This window comes from Callithrix jacchus, chromosome 5 (genome assembly GCF_049354715.1).
Source record: "Callithrix jacchus isolate 240 chromosome 5, calJac240_pri, whole genome shotgun sequence".
Taxonomy (NCBI): domain Eukaryota; kingdom Metazoa; phylum Chordata; class Mammalia; order Primates; family Cebidae; genus Callithrix; species Callithrix jacchus.
In genome coordinates, this window is record NC_133506.1 from 121643494 (window position 1) to 121666420 (window position 22927).

The following is a 22927-nucleotide window of genomic DNA, read 5'->3' on the forward strand; positions in this document are numbered from 1 at the left end:
TGAGTCAGAAGATGTGCACACCAGCAAGTCTTGGTGGAGCTCCTGGCTGGCCCCTGAGGGCCACATCACCCTGACCCCAGCCCTGCCCCATGGGATGCACAAGCTGGGACAGACAAAAACAAAAGCAACTCTAGGCAGCCAGGAGCAGCCCAGAGCTAGAACTCCGAAATATGGCTCCTGTCTCACTGCAGGTATCCAGCAGGAAGAGGCCCATCCAGGCACGGATGGATCCAAGGCATCTGCACGGCTACCTCGGGAACCCTGACCAGCCACAGGGAGGGTGATGGTGATCCTAACACCTTGGCCCAGCCTTCCTGTGCAAAGGACACACTTAGGTCTCTCCTGGAAATTTGCAGAAGCTTTTGGGAAGGAGGCCAGGGAGGCGGGAAGCAATTTCCCTACTCCATTGGAGGCAGCTGAGCCTTCCCTGACACAAACAGATCAACAACCTGTGTTTCTGCTGAGTGAACTTGACAAACGGGACTGAGGAGACATTGCATGATGGATCCAAACCGAATCCACCACCGTGCCCAGGAAACAGAAAACCCAGGTGTGGGATCAGAAACACTGTTGACAATCTAAGGACTTAGGTAGAAAGAACAGCCCACAATCTCCCGTTTCCATTCTCAGAAGGAGCTGCTCTTCTAGGTCCAGACTGGGATAGGTTCAGATAACAGGAAGACACACTAGAATCATCCAGTCAACCCTGACTCAGTAACTGTTAAGTTTCCAGCACTGTGCTGGCCTCAGCATACAGAGATAAAAGATACAGTCCCTTCTCAAAGATTTATATTCCAGTGGAGGAGATAAAGAGTAAATAAGTAACATTCCTACAGACATAAGATGGAGCTACATACATGGACTGAGAGGAGCACGTGCTGTGTGTGTGTGTTTGCAGGGGCTGGGTGGCTGAGGTAAGGCTTCCCTGAGACTCTGAACTGGGCATGGAAGCAGAGAGAGGAAACTATTAAAGCTCAAACTGCCAAAGTGCTACACGGTCAAGAGGGGGCGCTGGTGGGGCTCCACAGCCTCACGACAGACTGAAGCTCTCTGTGCCCCAAGTACTAAGCAGGATTCATACCAGGCTAGGGGAGCTTTGTCCATAGGGGCTACCTAAGGTGCATAAGCGTACCCTGTTCCAGGAAGACCTCTGTGAATAACTGCATAGAACATTAGAAGTCAGTTACCACAAATACGGATCCTTAGTACTTATACTGTCCCTGCTTAGAAAGGTTTTTCCCTCTTAGAGACAGTAGGCTCTTGCTCTATTGCCCAAGCTAGTCTGAAACTACTGGCCTCAAGTAATCCTCCTGCCTTGGCCTCCCAAAGCACTAGGATTATAGGTGTGCAAAACCACTCCAAGCTTATAATTTTTTTTTTTTTTTTGAGACAGTTTTGCTCTTTTTACCCAAGCTGGAGTGCAATGGTGAGATCTTGGCTCACTGCAACCTTCACCTTCCGGGTTCAAGTGATTCCCCTGCCTCAGCTTCCCAAGTGGCTGGGATTACAGATGTGTGCCACCATGCCCAACTAATTTTGCATTTTTAGTAAAGACGAGGTTTCACCATGTTGGTCAGGCTGGTCTCAAAATCCTAACCTCAGGTGATCTGCTGGCCTCAGCCTCCCAAAGTGCTGGGATTATAGGTGTGAGCCACCGAGCCCAACCAGAAATTTTTAAAAATATGTAATTATATAATTTTTATTTATCATTTCAGTACAGCTCAACTTTTTTTTTTAATTTCTGTGTGCCTCGCACCAAAAAAGCTCAACTTCTTAATATGCCTACTATATACAAAAGTATTATGTTTGTGAGTAATTAGACTGTGAGCTCCTTCTAAAAAGAGGAAATGTTTTCCCTGGCAGCGCAGAAGCTCCCTGGATCTGGGGACCTGAGTGAGACCCGCACTTAAGGGCAGGTGCCCTGTTATCTCCCCTTTCTAACTCTCATCCTCTCAGCACTGTCTTCAATGCAAATAAGTCCCTGCTATTCAGAGAAAGGCCACTGCCTCTGAATGGAAACAGGCTTTCTCCCAAACTCACCAGAGCTGCTTTCTAGTCCCCCACCCACCCTCCTCAACCCACACATGGCTCCCCACACTGCGCCTCACCTTGGATCCTCAGGCTTTCCTGGTACTGGATGATGAAGTACTCCTGAGTCTGCTGCAGCTTCTTCAGCTCATTCTCTGTGTCCTGCGTGACCAGTCGCAGCTCCTCAAATGTCTGGTTGATCTGCAGGTGTTTCTGGGACATGGTGTCAGCAAGGTTTCCAGCTGGAGAACTACCCTGGGAACAGATGGAGGGCAGTGCAGGGCAGTGGGAATGGGAGGAAGCCTGAAACCTTAACCCCCAGGGAAAGCTTATGCCAGCTCCTACAACCGATCTAAGATCCCAAAAGGTAAATTTTTAGATGGAGGAACAGCAAAACGTCACGTGTAAGACATAGGGTAGGGTAGGAAAAGTGAGAAACAGGTGAGTGAACAGATCACGCCTCAAATCACAAAGCATGGGAGAAGCTTCCATTGCAGATCTGGCCTCCACCTGTATCCCAAACAGGATCTATCAAATGACCTATGGAGAGACTAGAACGTAACCTGTTTCAGGGTCACCTGGGTTTTCCTACTAATGAGGAGATGAAGTGATTCCCCTTCCACTCACGACCCAACCCAAGGATGGCAATAAGCATTAGAGAGGCTGTGGGGAGTGGGCCGTGTGAACACACATCAGCTGTGTCCCCATTCAAGACAGTCTCGTGATGGAATCAGCTGCCTCCACCACGGAAGAGGCCAGACCTCTCGCAGGCATCCTGGAGACCCCCAAATGATGTGATGGGGGAGACATAAACAAGGTCTCTGTGGATCCAGCCCTGTAAGTGACCTGGTCAGATCACTCATTCCACACCTGAGTCAGGGGCTAAGCATTCTCACCTGAATATGAGCATGCCTTTATTAAAAAATTATTCAGCTGAGGTCCAATTACTTTGCACTTGTTCATATTGTTTTGTGATTGCAAGCTCATCAAGGTTATAAATCAGTGAAGATCAGAGACCACGTCTTCAATTTCTTCTTCTTCTTTTTTTTTTTTTTTTTTGAGACAGGGTCTCAATCCATCACCCAGGCTGGAGTGCAGTGGTGCAATCACGGCTCACTGTAGCCTCTACCTCCTGGGCTCAAGTGATCTTCCCACCTCAGCTTCCCAAACAGCTGGGACTACAGGCATGTGCCACCATGCCCAGATAATTTTTTTTTATTACTAGTAGAGATGGGGTTTCACCATGTTGCCCAGGGTGGTCTCCAACTCCTGGGCTCAAGCAATCTGCCTGCCTCAGCCTCCCAAAGTGCTGCGCCACACTCAGTTATGTCTATTTCTTTTGTGCCCCTTAGGACGATGTTCTCTTTAAAGAGACACCAATAGTGCGCCCTGAGTCACCTTGACAAAGGTGGGTCCAGAGGGAGGTGGGTAGGAAGACTTCCCGAATGCCCCCCCCATTCCCACGGGACACTCACATTGTTGGCTTCTCGGACCAACCTCTGTTCATTGTACAATATATGGCGGATGCAGCGGACCAGCTCCATGGGGCAGCGGTCATATGTGTTCTGAAAGAATCCAACAGCAGACATCACTTTTGCCACTCCACAATATGGAGCCTATCCCTGCTTCAGAATGGGGAGCCTCCTGAGGGACCTGATGGCATAATTACAGGAGACACTGCTCCTCCAATACCAACGGGAAAAAGAGGCACATCATGGAAACCCAATTACAGTGAAAAGGTAAGATCATTTTACTACTTCTGCTTTTTTTTTTTTTTTTGATACTTAGTCTCGCTCTGTCACCCAGGCAGAAGTGTAGTGGTGCAATCTCAGCTCACTGCAACCTCTACCTCCCAGGTTCAAGCGATAAGCGATTCTCCTGCCTCAGCCTCCCGAGTAGCTGGGATTACAGGCACCTGACACCATGTCTGGCTAATTTTTGTCTTTTTAGTAGAGATGGGGTTTCACCAAACAGGCCAGACTGGTCTGGAACTCGTGACCTCAGGTGATCCACCTACTTCAGCCTCTCAAAGTGCTGTTTTACTTCTTGCATCTTAATTTGCCTAAAGTACTCGGGGAACATTCGTATAAAGGGAATACATAAGTTTTAAAAGCCTCGCCAGGGCTGGCTGAGGTGGCCCACGCCTGTAATCCCAGCACTTTGGTAGGCTGAGGTGGGTGGATCACAAGGTCAAGATTTCAAAACCAGCCTGGCTAGCAAGGTGAAACCCTGTCTGTACTAAAAATACAAAAATTAGCTGGGCATGGTGGTGCCTGCCTGTAGTCCCAGCTACTTGGGAGGCTGACGCAGGAGAATCGCTTGAACCCGGGACATGGAGGTTGTGGTGAGCCAAGATCACACCATTGCACTCCAGCCTGGGCGACAGAGCAAGACTCCATCTCAAAAAAAAAAAAAAAAAAGCGTCGCCGGGCACGGTGGCTCACGCCTATAATCCCAGCACTTTGGGAGGCCGAGGCGGGTGGATCACAAGGTCAAGAGATCGAGACCATCCTGGTCAACGTGGTGAAACCCTGTCTCTACTAAAAATACAAAAATTAGCTGGGCATGGTGGTGTGTGCCTGTAGTCCCAGCTACTCGGGAGGCTGAGGCAGGAGAATTGCTTGAACCCCGAAGGTGGAGGTTGTGGTGAGCCGAGATAATGCCATTGCACTCCAGCCTGGGTAACAAGTGCAAAACTCCGTCTCAAAAAAAAAAAAAAAAGCCTTGCCAGAGGAGGAACTGGACGCCACCTCAACTAGGCAATCAAAACTAATACCACTGAGGGGACGTGGGACACTCCCTGCCTCTGGATGTGATGATACCCAAGAAGGACACAATGTCACCTACAGTTGTTCCTTGGTATCTGTGGGGGCTGGTTCCAGGACCCTTTTGGATACCAAAATCTGCAGATGATCAAGTTCTTTATATAAAATGGGTATCGTTTTGCACAGAACCCATACAATCCTCAGTACACTTTGAACCACCTACAGATCACTTACACTATCTAATACAAAGGAAATACTATGTAAATAGCTGTTCTGTCTTTTCTTTTTTTATTTGTATTTTTAAAATTGTTGTTACTTTATTTTCCTAAATATTTTGGTGGAATCGGAGGATGCAGAACCCATAGACATGGACAGCCAACTATGTTTAGAAGTCTGCTTGGAGATGTACAATATGAACATAATCATGAGGAAACATCAGACAAACCCTGAATGAGGAACATTTTATCTTTAAAAAGTAGGGAGTACATGAATTATTATTATTTTCTTTTTGAGACAGAGTCTTACTCTGTCGCCTAGGCTGGAGTGCAATGGCATGGTCTTGGTTCACTGCAACCTCCGCCTCCTGGGTTCAAGCAATTCTCCTGCCTCAGTCTCCAGAGTAGCTGGGATTACAGGTGCATGTTACCATACCCAGCTAATTTCTATATTTTTAGTAGAGACAGGGTTTCACCATGTTGGCCAGACTGGTCTTGAACTCTTGATCTCAGGTGATCTGCCTGCCTTGGCCTCCCAAAGTGCTGGGATTACAGGCGTGAGCCACTGTGCCCAGGCTACATGAATTATTTTAAAATGTCAATGTAATGAAAGACAAAGTAAGGTTGCAAAATGGTTCCAGATAAAAGGAGATTAAAGAGACATGACAACTAGATGCAGTATGTGATCTTCAACTGGGTTCTGGACTGCAGCGGGGGAAAAATACCCTTAAGGACATGTTTGAGTTAGTTGACAAAATGGAAATCCAGGCTGGGTGTGGTGGCTTATGCCTGTAATCCCAGCACTTTGGGAGGCCAAGGCAGGTGGATCACCTGAGGTTGGGAATTCAAGACCAGCCTGACCAACATGGAGAAATCCCATCTCTACTAAAAATACAAAATTAGTTGGGTGTGGTAGGCACTCTGTAATCCCAGCTACTCGGGAGGCTGAGGCAGGAGAATCACTTAAACTCAGGAGGTGGAGGTTGTGGTGAGTCGAGATTGCGCCACTGCACTCCAGCCTGCACAACAAGAGCAAAACTCCATTTCAAAAAATAAAAATAAAAAAGGAAATCCAGAAGCCTAAAAGTATTCTATCAATGCTAAATTTACTGAAGTTGATGAGTGTATTATAATCATGCAAGACAAGGTTCATTCTTAGAAAATGCACCGAGGGGCCAGGCAAGCTGGCTCATGCCTGTAATCCCAGCACTTTGGGAGGCCGGGGTGGGCAGATCACCTGAGGTCAGGAGTTCAAGACCATCGTGGCCAACATGGCAAAACCCCATCTCTACTAAAAATACAAAAAAAAAAAAAAAATTGCCAGGTGTGGTGTCGGACTCCTGCAATCCCAGCTACTCAGGAGGCTGAGGCAGGAGAATCACTTGAACCTGGGAGGTGGAGACTGCAGGTGGGCTGAGACTGTGCCACTGCATTCCAGCCTGGGCAACAGAGCGAGACTCCATCTAAAAAATATATACATAAATAAATAAAAATTAAAAAAAAGAAAAGGCACAGAGTTACTCAGTGGTGCAGGGACACAAGGTATGCAACTTACCCTCCAGTTACTGAAAAATGTGTTGTGTGTAGAGAGACTGCGAGGAGTATGAGACAACATAAAAGTCAACAGAAGGTGAATCTGGGGATGGGTGGGGAATCTTTGTATGATTCTCATAACTTTCTGGAAGTTTGAAATTATTCTCAAATAAGAAGTAAAACAAAAAAAAACAGACCAAAACCAAACAATAAGCACCTTATGCATGTAATGTGTAACTCAAGGATGCTGGGCTGAAGGAGAGAAAGTCAGTCTCTACAGGAAGAAGACCACGGAGGGAAGATAATGAAGTGTAACCCCAGAGCCCACACCCACCTGGAGCTGCGTGGCGTAGTGCCCCAGCTTGATCTTCAGTAAAAACCCATCTTCCCCCACCTGGTGCTCCGCCTTCTTTTGCAGCTCCTGCACCAGGCCCTCCAGGAGCTGGGTGGCCTTAATGTTCTCCTGTGGATTATCAAGATCTATTGAGTCCCTAGGGGAAAAAAATTACATAATCTGTATACATACATGCACATGAGCCTGTATAAATGCAGCCTCAACACATCCCACTTTTTCTTCAGCTAAAGTGATTTCTTCTTAAAGCTCACTTGCAAATTTTAAGAAACAGCCCAACAGAAATGGACTCAATGCCTACATTAATCTATTTGTAATTCACCAAATGGTTGGATTGTACAGCAGATTTCTCTTTCTTTCTTTCTTTTTTTTTTTTTTCTGAGACCGAGTTTTGCTCTTGTTACCCAGGCTGGAGTGCAATGGCGAGATCTCGGCTCACCGCAACTTCCACCTCCTGGGTTCAGGCAATTCTCCTGCCTCAGTCTCCTGAGTAGCTGGGATTACAGGCACGCGCCACCATGCCCAGCTAATTTTTTGTATTTTCAGTAGAGACAGGGTTTCACCATGTTGACCAGGATGGTCTCGATCCACCTCGTGATCCACCCACCTCAGCCTACACGCGTGAGCTACCGCGCTCAGCCCATTTTTTTTTTTTAAACAACGCACTGCCGTTTCTCCTCTCTCCCACTGATGTGCTTGGTGCTTAAGCTATTTGCTCCGAGAAATGCAGGGAAAAGGAAAGTGTTCTGTGTATTCTGAGGTAAATAAGGACTTGGATAATTTCCTATTTATAATTACCCCTCATGGGTGTAAAGGAGGCACAAGGTCAAGACTCTTCTACTTGTCCTTTCCAGCCTCCAGGAGTTTGGTATCTGCGGGGTTCTTAGGTAGAGATGGGTGAAACAAGTTATTTCTATTTCTAAGAAGCCCTGGAAATGAGACATTAAGGCAGAGGGTTCCTACAAGAACTGATATGAGTCAGACATTTATATCACTAGTTGCAGACACAGGACCTGAAGGCAATGCCTATTTTTCCAGTAAACAAGGGAAACTACACTACAGACTTTGGATTTATTTCGAGCTATTTAACTGCTGATGGGAGTCGGATGGTCTCCCTCCCTCCCTTTCTTTTTTTTTTTTCCTCTCTCTCTCTCTTTTCTTTTTCCTTTCTTTCTTTCTACAACTTAGGCAACCATTGACACTGGGAAGTACCAAATTACTTAGTCACTGAAGAAACCAAACAGCTGTTGGACTGAAATAACATTCAGTAACTGCTCACTGGGTCTGGAGCCAAACGAGATAGTGGTAGCTAAAAGGCTCTGACATCCCTAAATCCCTGAAGATACCAACTAACTTCAAAAACAGGCACCAACAGGTATACAAAATCAGTGATACCATACTCTATCAAATAGTATGTCCCAATCTGCACCTTGAGAAGGCAGTTAAAGCAAGTCAAATTTTAAATATATGTGCTCTATGTATTAAATAGAATATGTATTAAATGAAAGGCCGGAAGGAATGAGGGCAGCCCTGCACCTCTGTTTCAACTGACAACAATGCCCCTGGTCTGGAAATTTAGGTTTGTTTTTTTTTTCTTTTTTTTCTGTGATGGAGTCTCACTCTGTCGCCCAGGCTTGAGTGCAGTAGCATGATCTCGGCTCACTGTAACCTCTGTCTCCTGGGTTCGAGTGATTTTCCTGCCTCAGCCTCCCAAGTAGCTGGAATTACAGGCATGGACCACCATGCACAGCTAATTTTTGTATTTTTAGTAGAGATGGGGTTTCACCATGTTGCCCAGGCTGGTCTTGAACTCCTGAGCTCAGGCAATCCACCCACCTTGGTGTTAGCCACCGTGCCCGGCCAGAAACCCAGTCTTTTTTTTTTTTTTTTTTTTTTTGAGACAGAATCTCGTTCTGTTGCCAGGCTGGAGTGCAGCGGTGAGATCTCAGCTCACTGCAACCTCCACCTCCTGAGTTGAAGTAATTCTCCTGCCTCAGCCTCCTGAGTACCTGGGACTACAGGTGGGTGCCACCACGCCCAGCTAATTTTTGAATTTTTAGTAGAGATGAGGTTTCACCATGTTAGTCAGGCTGGTCTAGGTCTGCTGACCTCGTGATCCACCTGCCTTGGCTTCCCAAAGTGCTGGGATTACAGGTGGGAGCCACCACACCTGGCCCCAGGAACCCACTCTTAAGAGGATTCAGTCTCTGAACAAAACTCATAGAAGTCAGGTACTGGTTCTTTACTTGAAACCTTAATTCTCTGTTAAAAAAAAGAGACTTGCTTTGATGGCTTAAACATAAAGAATTGAACATTCTTCATTGAAATCGTTATATTCTGAAGAAAACCAAAGCTAAAAAATTTCAAGTTTTTTTTAATATCAACACAAGTCTTTTAAATCATTTAGTAAGACCAAATGGGAACTCTGCTAAGTGAAATCTGAAATTAACGGAAACTTCCTACTCATGTTTTTCTAAATCCTCCAAATCATGAAAACAGGAGAGAAAATGAAAAGGGACTGGAAAGCACTAACAAGGTACAGCTGACATTCTCATATTTAGCCCATTTTTTTCCTCACTTAATTAGACAAAGCTGAGATTTTTTTAATTGCCTAGAAAATTGCCTTTCTTTGGTGATCTTTGGTTTCTGAACAGAAATTTGCTACTAACACCCAAGTGCGATTATTCTAAGGCAACATTACAGACAGGTATATGGTCCTCTGCAAATCGAAGCATCAAGGCTGGCTTCTCCCAGGGACTGTCAAAGAGGACCCCTGGTTAAGATGGTGAGGCTTGAAGTATCTAATGAATATGTCAGATCAACTGACAGACTGTAACCACTAGCACCCTCCCAGACCCTGAGCAGAGCAGGGTATATCCTGCTGCCTGGTGTGTAATAATGATACCAATTAAAAACTTGTGCTGTCGACCGGGCATGGTGGCTCACGCCTGTAATCCCAGCACTTTGGGAGGCTGAGGCAGGAGATCACAAGGTCAAGAGATCGAGACCATCCTGGCCAACATGGTGAAACCCCATCTCTACTAAAAATACAAAAATTAGCCGGGCATGATGGTACACGCCTGTGGTCCCAGCTACTTGGGAGGCTGAGGCGGAAGAATCGCTTGAACCCAGGAGGCAGAGGTTGCAGTGAGCTGAGATTGCACCACTACACTCCAGAGCAAGACTCTGTCTCAAAAAAAAAAAAAAACCTGTGCTGTCAGTCGACTACACTGTACTAATCCTAAAAGAAATTTAAAATAACTCCCCCCTCCCCTAGGTATGTAATCAGTAATCTGGAAGATTAAAATTAAAATGCTTGTCTAATCTACCACCAGAATGTAATTAGTGTTATCACTTTGTTGCCCAGACTGGAGTCCAGTGGTGCAATCTTGGTTCACTGCAACCTCCGCCTCCCAAGGTCAAGCAATTCTCATGCTTTAGCCCGCAGAGTAGCTGGGATTACAGGTACACGTGATGATGCGCAGCTGATGTTTTGTATTTTCAGTAGAGATGGGATTTCACTGTGTTGGCCAGGCTGATCTCAGAACTCCTGGCCTCAAGTGATCCACCTGCCTCAGCCTCCGAAAGTGCTGGGATTATAGACATGAACCGCAATATCCAGACAATTTTCTTTTAGTCTTTATGTGTATACGTAAAATACATATAAATTTAAAACATCAATGTCTCTACTGTCAAATTACTCATTTAAAATTTTTATTAGATGTAAATTTATTAAGAAATGTAAAATAATTTACATTTAGTCAAATGAAATATAAGAAATAAATTATAATTAAATTATATGCATATTCCCACCCTACCTGCCCCATTAAACACTATATATATATATATTTTTTTTTACACGGGATCTCGCTATGTTGCCTAGGCTGGCCTCAAACTGCTGGAGTCAAGCAATCCTCCCACCTCAGCATCCTGAGTAACTGGGATTGCAGGTGTGTGCCACCACATCTAGTGAAACACTGAATTATCTGGAGATGAGGGCTTTAATTTTGTTTTCAGACAGGGTCTTGCTCTGTTACCCAGGCTGGAGTACAGTGGTGTGACCATGGGTTACAGCAACCTCTGCCTCCCAGGCTCAAGCAACCCTCCCACCTCAGTCTCCCGAGTAGCTGGGACTACACATGTACACCACCACACCTGGCTAATTTTTGTGTTTTGTGCAGAGACAGGGTTTTGCTATGTTGCCTAGGCTGTCCTTGAACTCCTGGGCTCCCAAAGTGTTGGGATTACAGCACAAAGTAGGGCGTTAATTTTTTTTATACAAATTCTACTACTTAGGACACCGATAAGCACCCTATGGGCACTCAAAACATACCTGTTGTCCGCTCTTTATTAGCAGTAATAGTCTAATGCTTTTGGCCAGTATTTACTATTAAAGGGAACACATCGTGTTTTAAAAAATCCCAAGAGTTATTGCATCTCCCTCAATCTAAGATGGGCTTAAATACCTTTCAGCTATAACAAGAAAAAATTTTTTCCTTTTTTTTTTTTACAGCCCCCACCAAGAAAAATTTTTTTAAATACCTTTTTGTGGATCACATTTAAAAATGTTTAAATACAACTTTGAAAGTTGCCATCATGACATCTTTCTAACCCAACTCTAATATTCTTGTGTTTCACAAAATATGATGCAAACATCCTTGTTCACCTACCATGCTTGGCTTTCAATCCACTGGGATAAATAATGCCGCACCTCAATGGGAAAATGCTGGCCATACAACGCTTGCATCTGATGAAGGGCTTCTCCTTGGAGCTGCTGAGCTTGTATCCACACAGCCATGCTTTACAGTCTGTTGAACAAACAATCAGTGCTTTGGGTGTTTTTTCTTTATTTTCCTCTTATATCCACCAGAGTAAATAGTCACATAGTTAATAAAAGTAAATGTTTTCATTTTATTTGTCATTATTATTATTATTATTTTTGAGACAGAGTCTCACTCTGCCACCCAGGCTGGAGTGCAGTGGCACCATCTTGGCTCATTACAACCTCCGCCTCCCGGGTTCAAGCGATTCTCCTGCCTCAGCTTGCTGAGTAGCTGGGATTACAGGCGCACACTACCACACCCAGCTAATTTTTGTATTTTTAATAGAGATGGGGTTTTGCTGTGTTGGCTAGGCTGGTCTCGAATTCCTGACCTTAAGTGATCCTCCCACCTCGGCCTCCCAAAGTGCTGGGATTACAGGTGTGAGCCACCATGCCCAGCCAAAGTAAATGTTTTTAGCCCTTTTGGTAGACTGAAGACAGTACTCTTGAACTGAATTTTAACTTTAAAATGTTTTTGAAATGTAGACACTTGGCTGGCCATGGAAAGATACACAACTGGGTTTATGAAGCCCTGACTATGAAATGTAATAAGTTCTTATAAGCAAAAGTACAAAAGGAGCATTAGGGAAAGAATTACTAACTTTGATATTGTAGATATATTCTTTACTTTTGTTCAAAATTGTCAGCTATGGTAAGCAGTATTTCAACAGCAATAAATAATTAGCAGAGAGTTTTTTGTTTTTTGAGACAGTCTTGCTCTGTCACCCTGCTGGAGTGCAGTGACATGATTTCAGCTTACTGCAACTTCTGCCTCAGCTTCCCAAGTAGCTGATTACAGGTGCCTGCCACCAGACCCAGCTAATTTTTGTATTTTTAGTAAAAATGGGGTTTCACCATGTTGGCCAGGCTGGTCTGAACCTCCTGATCTCAAGTGATCCACTTCAGCCTCCCAAAGTACCAGGATTACAGGTGTAAGCCACTGTGCCTGGCCAAGAGATTTTTTTTTTTTTTAAATCACTTGTTTTAGATTTGGTATTTTGACTTTGGAAATACAATAAACATATACCATTTTGAAAAAGCCCAGTAAAGGAAAAGTAAAAGTATCTAAAGCATGGATTGAACCCAATGCATTATCACTAGTTACCTAAGCAGCAATGCTTTGCACATGAAGAGCCCAGATTTATCTGGAAAAATGCCCCAAGGTTTACCTTCTTCGTTACTGCTAAAGAATTTATGAAGCAATGTTCTGTTATATGACAGCATGTACAAATATTTCAGACAGAAAAACAATACATTCCAACTAAGAGTTAGAAATAGGAACCATTATGCTCCGATAGCTGGTAGTTTCTGTTTTTAACATGCTCTTGATTTAAAAAAAAAAAAAAAAAAAGCTTTATAAAACTACCATGATGCCCCCTCAGACTCACCTGACAATTTTTAACTCATTTGGCAGACGCTCTTTGGGATTAACCAGATTAGGGCAGAAACACTTGGGTGGACTGGGAAGAGACTTCATGCAACTGTAAGGACTGAAAATGAATCTTGCTCTAACACTATTTTCCATAATGTAGAGTTTGGTATAAGGCAGGGTTATCTTGAATTCCATCCCACAGGATTTGGCTACTGATTTGCACAATTCTTCCCTAAGAACTGGGTTACAGTTAGGGGCCAGTGACTTGGACTTGGATTTTGTTTACTACCAGAGACTGGACAAGTGTGTTAGGAAACAAAAATCTCTTCTGTTAGTTGTAGTTGTCTGATCACGTAACACTGAGCTATTTATGGGACAAGTCGGTTAGCCAACAATGAGGTGTAGGGAGGTGCCAGTTACCTATTTTAGACTTGTGCAATGCTATAGAACACTTGAGAAGTGTACAATTTTATTTAGGGCTTTTAGGCATTAAGGCTGGGATCACTGTAAGATCACCCAAGACATCAAATTTCAGCGGCTTGTGAGTTCACCAAAACACTTGGATAAAACAGTTCTCTCCAGAAGCAATTCCACTTTATAATCAAACACTGGAAGACATTTAACTGCACAATATATTTTTTAATCAAGTAAATCATATCACAAGATTTTGGAAAACCAGAACAGATACCAAATCATGATTTTTGGATGAAAGATGAGGGATGGATGACCAGGCACAGTGGCTTATACTTGCAATCCAGGCACTTTGGGAGGCTGAGGTGGGTGGATCACCTGAGGTCAGGAGTTCAGGATCAGCCTGGCCAACACGGTCCTGCCTCTACTAAAAATACAAAAAAAATTAGCTGGGTGTGGTGGTATGCACCTATAGTCCCAGCTACTCGAGAGGCTGAGGCAAGAGAATTGGTTGAACTTGGGAGGCGAAGGTGGCAGTGAGCTGTGATTGTGCCACTGCACTCCAGCCTGGGTGACAGAGCCAGACTTTGTCTCAAGAAAAAAAATATATATATAAGGGATGGATGGATAAAGGTGCTTAGGCACTTAGGTACATGGAAGAGTGATAAAAGGATGAAGAGAAGAATTCAGGTGTTAATCTTCCTAAGTAGTAAATCTTCCTAAGAAGTAGGACCTTATCATAGCTCTCAATGAACATGTGAGTGACACCAACAGATACAAAAATCCTCTTGCATCTGCATTCATTAGCTGAATTGACTCAAGAGACAAAGAAGGAAAGCCATGGAAACTTTTATCTGCTCAGAGACTCCTTCCCAGCCCACTCAAATAAAACAGCATTCTGGTCACTCTCTATCCTCTTAATCCGCTTTATTTTTCTTCTTACCGTTTATCAGTTCCTGACATTGATCATATATTTGCTTACCGACTTCCCACCAGGGTGAAATCACCATGAACACAATGACTTTGTTTTGTTCACTGTGCCCTCTCGTGGGTCTACAGTGGTACCTGGCACATAAGCATTATAATTTATTTGTTGCATAAATAAATGTATACACACAATTTGACCTACTATCGGCTCTTTTCAAAATTATAATAGAACTGTTTATCATATGAAACATCAAGGTATGAAAATGGAACAGATTCCCATTTAAATTATCACTTATAATTTTTTTTTTTTTTTGAGACAGAGTCTTGCTCTGTCGCCCAGGCTAGGGTACAGTGACGCAATCTCAGCTCACAGCAACCTCCACCTTCCAGGTTCAAGCAATTCTCCTGCTCCAGCCTCCTGAGTAGCTGGGATTACAGGCCCCCACCACCACACCCAGCTAATTTCTTTTTGTATTTTTAGTAGAGACGGGGTTTTACCATGTTGCTTAGGCTGGTCTTTAACTCCTGACCTCAGGAAATCCACCTGCCTCAGCCTCCCAAAGTGCTGGGATTACAGGTATGAGCCACCACCCCCAGCTAATGATCAGTTATGATTTTATAATTGAGATGATTCTCTGTTGACAATGGTCTATCTGTTTCTTCATAACATATGCCACAGTTTGCAATTTCTCATTTAGTTTTTGTTTCTGTGGTTCCCATTGCACTCTAAGGGTGGTAAGTGTAAGAAGCACATTTTATTCACGACAGTGTCCCCAGTGTTTAGAATGGTAGCTGGCCCATAGAAAGTGGCCAAAAAATATTTGCAGAGCAAATAAATACATAAACAAAAATTTTTTTTGAGACGAAGTTTCACTCTTGTGGTCCAGGCTGGAGTGCAATGGTGTAATCTCGGCTCACTGCAACCTTTGCCTCTCGGGTTCAAGTGATTCTCCTATCTCAGCCTCCCAAGTAGCTGGAATTACAGGCACATACCACCACGTACAGCTAATTTTGTATTTTTTTAGTAGAGATGGGGTTTCCACCATGTTGGTCAGGCTGGTTTCAAACTCCCAACCTCAGGTGATCCACCTGTCTTGGCCTCCCAAAGTGCTGGGATTACACGCATGAGCCACTATTTAACATGCCCTGCTGGTCAAGAATATTTAGGAGCCTATTACTGTTTTAAGAAAGAAATACTGTGGTGATATACCATGCATGTAGGGGTATTATAAAAATGTCAGTCATACTGCTTTGCCTTAAATTTTAGATTATTTCTTAGTTTTCATCAAAGAGTAGAATTCTGAGCTCTTAGAATTTGTCAGAATATTTTTATGATTCTAGTTATGAACATGTCATAATAATTATTTTCTAAAATAGCATGCCATCTGAAGGATAATAGCTGGTAAATATCAGGTGGCAATCACCTTATTTTAATAAATACAATGTAGTTTCACTACACATAAGTGCTTTGATAGAGCTAGAGAGTGGATTCTGCTCACTGCTATTCAAAAGTGTAAAATAGCCGAATGCGGTGGCTCATGCCTGTAATCCCAGTGCTTTGGGAGGCCAAGGCAGGTAGATCATAAGGTCAGGGGTTTGAAACCAGCCTGGCCAACATGGTAAAACCTCACCTCTACTAAAAATATTTTTAAAATTAGCCCGGTGTGGTGGCAGGCGCCTGCAGTCCCAGGTACTCGGGAGGCTGAGGCAGGAGAATTGCTTGAACCCAAGAGGCAGAGGTTGCAGTGAGCCAAGACTGCCCCATGCACTCCAGCCTGGACAACAGAGCAAGACTCTGTCTCAAAAAAAAAAAAAGTGTAAAATAAAAGTACACTAACTAGGCCAGGCACAGTGGCTCATGCCTGTAATCCCAGCACTTTGGGAGGCCAAGGTGGGGGGATGACCTGAGGTCAGGAGTTCAAGACCAGCCTGGCAACATGATGAAATCCTGTCTCTACTAAAATACAAAAATTAGCTGGCTGTGGTGGCGTGTGCCTGTAATTTCAGCTACTCAGGAGGCTGAGGCAGGAGAATCGCTTGAACCCAAGAGGTAGAGGCTACACTCCAGCCTGGGCCACAAGAGCAAAACTCCAGCTCAAAAAGAAAAAAATGTACACTAACTAGTACAGAGGCATTTTTATTTTACTGTTAAACTGAAAACTATTTACATGTGAAATATGAGATGACTTACTGAGATAATCATTATAAAATTCTAAATACCTAATTTAGAAAAAAAACAACTGTTTCCCCAGTTATGTAAATAACACCTAGAAGCTATGTAGTGGTTTTTTGTTTGTTTGTTTTGAGACAGAGTCTCACTTTGTCACCAGACTGGAGTGCAGTGGCACAATTTCGGCTCATTGCAACCTCCGCCTCCTGGGTTCAAGCAATTCTCCTGCCTTAGCCTCGAGTAGCTGGGACTACAGGCATGCATCACCATGCCCAGTTAATTTTTGTATTTTTTAGTAGAGGTGGGGTTTCACCATGTTGGCCAGGATGGTCTCGATCTCTTGACCTCGTGATCCACTTGCCTTGGCCTCCCAAACTGCTGGGATTACAGGTGTGAGCCACTGTGCCCGGCCACTAAGTAGTGTTTTTCTTCACGGATATCAGAACTCTTCATCCCATTATCAGGCTATATCCATGCCTGATCTAAGGGGGCATTAATCTAACTGGCATTCATTCTTCCAAATGGCATTCATCCAGCCACTGAACTCTACTCTGCATCTGAGAGGACTGGACCTCTGTCCCCAGTACCCACTCTCTTCTGCTGATTTACGGCAGATCCAATTTCAGTGCGTGATGCTCGGACAAGGAAAGTGGTTTGTTCTTTGGTAAATCACCACAGGGGATTCTCTAAAGACTGGGAAATGGATTCACAATTTTATTTTTAGGCCAAACATGAAAACTATTTGAGCTCGGTTCAGCTGCACTCTGTGTTCACAAGCATTTCAGAACAACCTGAAACAACCTTGGACACAGAAGACTGTACTTTCTGAAGGCATAAAGCACCTATCTCAACCTTATATATCTGAACATATCTGTGGGCTTGGAGAGTCAAATAAAACAGTGGGGCCCTCAGGCACTTGTTAATACAAATTTCAAAGTCTAATAGCTCATAATGTTACAGGCTTACAGAAAACCATAAAAATGAATATCCACCACATAAATGATATAAGTGAGTGGGATTTGGAATAATTTTGTCTCAATAATAAATATCTTTTCTCAGATGCTTTTTCTTTCTAAAAGTAAAATATAAACTATAACCAAAAAAAAGCATTACTCTCTCTGACCACTTTTAGAACACTGTGGTCAAGGTGTTGCCATAGCTAAACTGTGGTGGAGGGAAGCAGTGTCTGACATTAGAAGGTACCCACTGTGTATTTACCAACTGAGCGAATGAATTCTAGCTTGGGGTGGGAGTAAGGTTTTCATATGTATGTACAGATCTGGTCTGCTGGATTCATGTGTATAATTTATTTTATTAATTTTTTTTTTTGAGACGGAGTTTTGCTCTTCTTACCCAGGCTGGAGTGCAATGGCACGATCTCGGCTCACTGCAACCTCTGCCTCCTGGGTTCAGGCAATTCTCCTGCCTCAGCCTCCTGAGTAGCTGGGATTACAGGCACGTGCCACCGTGCCCAGCTAATTTTTTGTATTTTTAGTAGAGACGGGGTTTTACCATGTTGACCAGGATGGTCTCGATCTCTTGACCTCGTGATTCACCCACCTCGGCCTCTCAAAGTGCTGGGATTACAGATGTGAGCCACCATGCCCAGCCTAATGTATATAATTTAAAGCATTATATAAATCTGATTCTCTATCATATCCCCCCACCTCAGGGAAAAAGTCTCTAAACTGGGGTTAAACTTTTAGAGATAATGCTAACTCACTTAGATATGGTCTGCCCAAGACTTAGCCCCTTCAGCCTCTCTGTGCCTCAGTTTTCTTGAACTCCTGACGTCAGGTGATCCACCCACCTTGGCCTCCCAAAGTGCTAGGATTACAGGCGTGAGCCACCGTGCCTGGCCCTGCCTCAGTTTTCTAATTTTTACAATGGGAATAATAATACTTATGCCCCTCAGAGGGCTGCTGTAAGAATGAATTAGTTTTATGTACATACTTAAAACAATGTCTGGGCCGGGCACGGTGGCTCAAGCCTATAATCCCAGCACTTTGGGAGGGTGAGGTGGGCGGATCACCTGAGGTCGGGAGTTCGAGACCAGCCTGACCAACATAAAGAAAACCTGTCTCTATTTAAAAAAAAAAAAAAAAAGTCTGGCTAAGAGCATGTGTTCTGTAAGTACTCACTACTGTTCTGCTACCTTAAACTTACAAAACTGGCTTCTTTCTCCCCATCTCTAATTTTAACTCAATTTAACAAACTTTCCAAAATCAATCCTCCACAAATAGCTCAATATCATTCTGAACCAATATCCTCCAGTATAAACTTTTACATCCATCCAACCATCCATCCATCCATCCATCTATCCATCCGAGACAGGGTCTTACTCCATCACTCAGGCTGGAGTGCAGTGGTGCAATCATGGCTCACTGCAGCCTCAAACTCCTGGGCTTGAGGGATACTCCTATGTCAGCCACCCAAGTAGGTGGGACTAAGGGCACATGCTTTCACACCTGGCTAATAAATAAAATTTTTTTGGCCAGGCGAGGTGGCTCACACTTGTAATCCCAGCACTTTGGGAGGCCAATGGGGGCGGAGTAAAACCACGTCTCTACTAAACATACAAAAATTAGCCAGGTGTGGTGGTACACACCTGTAGCCTCAGCTACTTGGGAGGCTGAGGCAGGAGAATCCCTTGAACCCAGGAGGCAGAGGTTGCAGTGAGCAAGATTGCTCCATTGCACTCCTGCCTGGGCAACAAGAGTGAAAAACTCTGTCTCAAAAAAGAAAAAAGTTTTTTTTTTGTAGAGACAAGGTCTTACTATATTGCTCAGGCTGGTCTCAAACTTCTGGCCTCAAGTGATCCTCCCAAGTCAGCCTCCTCCAAAGTGTTAGGATTACAGGTGTGAGCCTGGTCCTTTTAAAAGATGGTATTCCAGCTGGGCACAGTGGCTCATGCCTGTAATCCCATCACTTTGGGAGGCTGAGGTGGGAGGATCACAAGGTCAGGAGTTCAAGACCAGCCTGACCAACATGGTGAAACACTGTCTCTACTAAAAATACAAAAATTAACTGGGCATGGTGGCGAGCACCTGTAATCCCAGCTACTGGGGAGGCTAAGGCAGATTACAAGGTCAAGAGATTGAGACCATACTGGCTGACATATTGAAACCCCATGTCAGTAAAAATACAAAATTTAGCTGGTTGTGTCAGTGCACGCCTGTAATCCCAGCTACTTGGGAGGCTGTGGCAGGAGAACTGCTTGATCCTGGGAGGCAGAGGTTGCGGTAAGCCGAGATCAAGCCACTGCAAGAAGACCGTCTCTCAAACACACACACACACACACACACACACACACACACAAAATAGGTACACAAATGCTCCCAGCAGCGTTATTCATAATCACCTCATAGTTGCCCCAAAGTGGAAACAACTAAAATGTCCACGAAAGCATAAACAGATAATATGGATAGGAATGGATAAATACAATGAATAAAATGAAATATTATACAGACGTTAAAAAGGAATGGAGTGTAGATACATGCTACGGTGTGGATGAACCTTAAAATCATTATTCAAAGTGAAAGACAGGCATGTAAAGGAACATACCTTAAATTCCATTTTTATGAAATGTCCGGAATCGGCAGATCCATAGAGACAGAACATAGATTGGTGGTTGCTAAGGGCTGAGGGGAGGGAGAAATGGGGAGTGATTGCTAAAGGGTGTGGGTTTTTGAGGGGATGATGAGAATAGTCTGGAATTAGATAGTGGTGATAATTGTGTAACTCTGAGAATATACTTCGAAGGGTGAATTTTATAGTATATAATTATATCTCAGTAAAGCTATTTTTAAAAAGACAAAGAGGTGAAACGCTTGCTCTGGGTCGGTCCCATACGACTGAGGCGTGCTGTCTGGTCTGGACCTACCGAGAACCTGCACTTATTTGGACAAGGCTACAGGCACGTTGAGGACTTTGGGTGGTTTGTCATTTTCTAGGTACTTTTCTGCGGGTTTGTTATATTTCATAATTTAAAGAAAGCAAAGAACAAAAAATTAAAATAAGAAACCTAATACTGAGGGGCTCTGATTTTGGCAAAGGCTAGGGCTGGATGACAGATGAAAAAGATGATGTATATACATTGCTTCTGATCTGAAAAGTATAAGGCAGGGAGCCAGGGTTCAAGACTGTCAAACCTATCAGCTCCAATGAATGACTAAAGACTCTGGACAGCATATTGAGAGCAAGTTCCCTGGTTATGTTTACTGCTTTACCATTGATACCAACATTATTAAATATATTAAGAGGTGGTGGTCACCTAGTATAGGAATTTTTTTTTTTGGGACAGTCTCGCTCTGTCACCCAGGCTAGAGTACAGTGACACCATCTCAGCTCACTGCAACCTCAGCCTCCAGGTTCAAGTGATTCTCCTGCCTTGGCCTCCTGTGTAGCTGGGATGACAGGCATATGCCACTGTGTCTGGCTACTTTTTGTATTTTAGTAGAGACAGGGTTTCACCATGTTGGCCAGGCTGGTCTTGAACTCCTGACCTCAAGTGATCCACCTGCCTCAGCCTCCCAAAGTGTTGGAATTACAAGCATGAGCCACTGCGCCTGGCCAAGTATAGGGATTTTGAGGGAAAGAAAAAATAATAAAGGATTAAGTCTTCGTTCGTATTAAAATTGGACTAATATCAAGTAAGAAGGCTATCACATGTAGAAGTAGGTCAATACCAGAGCCATCTGCTCTTTTTTTTTTTTTTTTTTTTTTTGCTAACTACTACTTTATATGCAATCTGGAAGGCAATTCTCTTTTTTAAAAATCATATTAAGGCCAGGCACGGTGGCTCTAGCCTATAATCCCAGCACTTTGGGAGGCTGAGGTGGGTGAATCATGAGGTCAAGAGATCCAGACCATCCTGGTCAACAAGGTGAAACCCCATCTCTACTAAGAATACAAAAATTAGCTGGGCATGGTGGCGCATGCCTGTAGTCCCAGCTACTCGGGAGGCTGAGGCAGGAGAATTGCTTGAATCCAGGAGGCAGAGGCTGTGGTAAGCTGAGATCATGCCATTGCACTCCAGCCTGGGAGAGTGAAACTCCATCTCAAAAAAAAAAAAAAAATCATAATAAACAGATGGAAAAGAACAGAAAGAATAAAAGCATTTGGCTCACAGAGAAACAAGGAAAAATATACCCAGGCAACATAAAGATGATAGTATTCTGGGAAGACAATCGATCATAAATCTTTATGTCACAGCCACATCACTGCATATTACAATGGGAAGAACAGTGAATGGAGGAGAGGAAAAGGTAGGGGAGGGAAGAAAGGAGAAAGCAGAGAAGGGACCTACTGGTAAATATAAAAATCAAGTTTCAATCAGCAGGTTACCACATATTTAAAACTCTCATCTAAATATACAATATAAGGTCTTGGCCAAAAATGCACAGTCTCAAAAATAAAGAGAGTAGACTCAGACAAGGATCATCACAGCTGCTAAAACCAGTAGGTGACATGTTGGGGAGTGACATTTAGTCTCAAAGTACTATTCACATATTACTTATTACTCATACAGGGGAGAAGGTGCATTTCTGTGGATAAATCTGGTGGACAATACCTTAACTGAATGATCAAACATCTCCAATTATGGGGTAAACTGACATTATGTGCCTCCAGATATGATTTGCTGAAAAGAATACACAAACTAAATCATGAAGAAACAACCAGAAAAATCCAAATTGTGACACTCTCATCAATGATCCCACCCCCACCCAAAACAGGTGGAACTGTTCTAAGTTAAAGGAGACTGAAGAGACACAATCACCAAGAGCGTAATTCAAAGACAAAAACACAGCTAGGTGCGGTGGTTCAGGCCTGTAATTCCACACTTTGGGAGGTCGAGGTGGGAGAATCACTTGAGGTCAAGAGTTCAAGACCAGCCTGGCCAACATGGTGAAACCCTGTCTCTACTAAAAATACAAAAATCAGTTGGGCCTGGTAGCACACACCTGTAGTTGCAGCTACTCAGGAAGCTGAGGCGTAAGAATCTCTTGAAGCCGGGAGGCGGAGGTTACAGCGAGCCAAGATTGTACCACTTGCCCTCTAAGCTAGGCAACTGAGACTCTGCCTCAAAACAAAACAAAAAGCCCACAGCTCTAAAGGCCATTATATATTAGATATTATTTTATCACTGCTAAATTTGAGAGTGACAACGGCATTGAGGTTGTGCAGGGAATGCCCTGGCTCAGAGTAGATACACCATCAACTATTTGAGGGTAAATGGTCGGGATGTCTACAACTTACTTTGGAAGGAGAAAGGAAGAGTGACTGTGGTGGGGAGTGTGGGAAAGTAAATCTAACAACGGTGAACACCGATT

General features: G+C 43.7%; 1 protein-coding gene across 5 annotated transcripts in view; it reads right to left on the minus strand.

Moving 5' to 3' along the window:
- The window catches only part of STAT5B (signal transducer and activator of transcription 5B), a 91833-nt gene that overhangs the window by 21904 nt on the left and 47002 nt on the right, over nt 1-22927 (minus strand). For 3 of the 5 annotated variants that reach the window (XM_054257106.2, XM_035301559.3, XM_054257105.2), the window contains 4 exons: nt 11564-11701; nt 6876-7032; nt 3504-3593; nt 2109-2283 (listed from right to left, as the gene is read on the minus strand). In XM_054257106.2, coding sequence (XP_054113081.1) covers nt 2109-2283; nt 3504-3593; nt 6876-7032; nt 11564-11691 — 550 coding nt within the window. In that variant the 5' untranslated portion in view covers nt 11692-11701. The remainder of the gene's footprint in view (nt 1-2108; nt 2284-3503; nt 3594-6875; nt 7033-11563; nt 11702-22927) is intronic. The other 2 variants (XM_035301561.3, XM_078374427.1) reach the window with 1 other exon arrangement.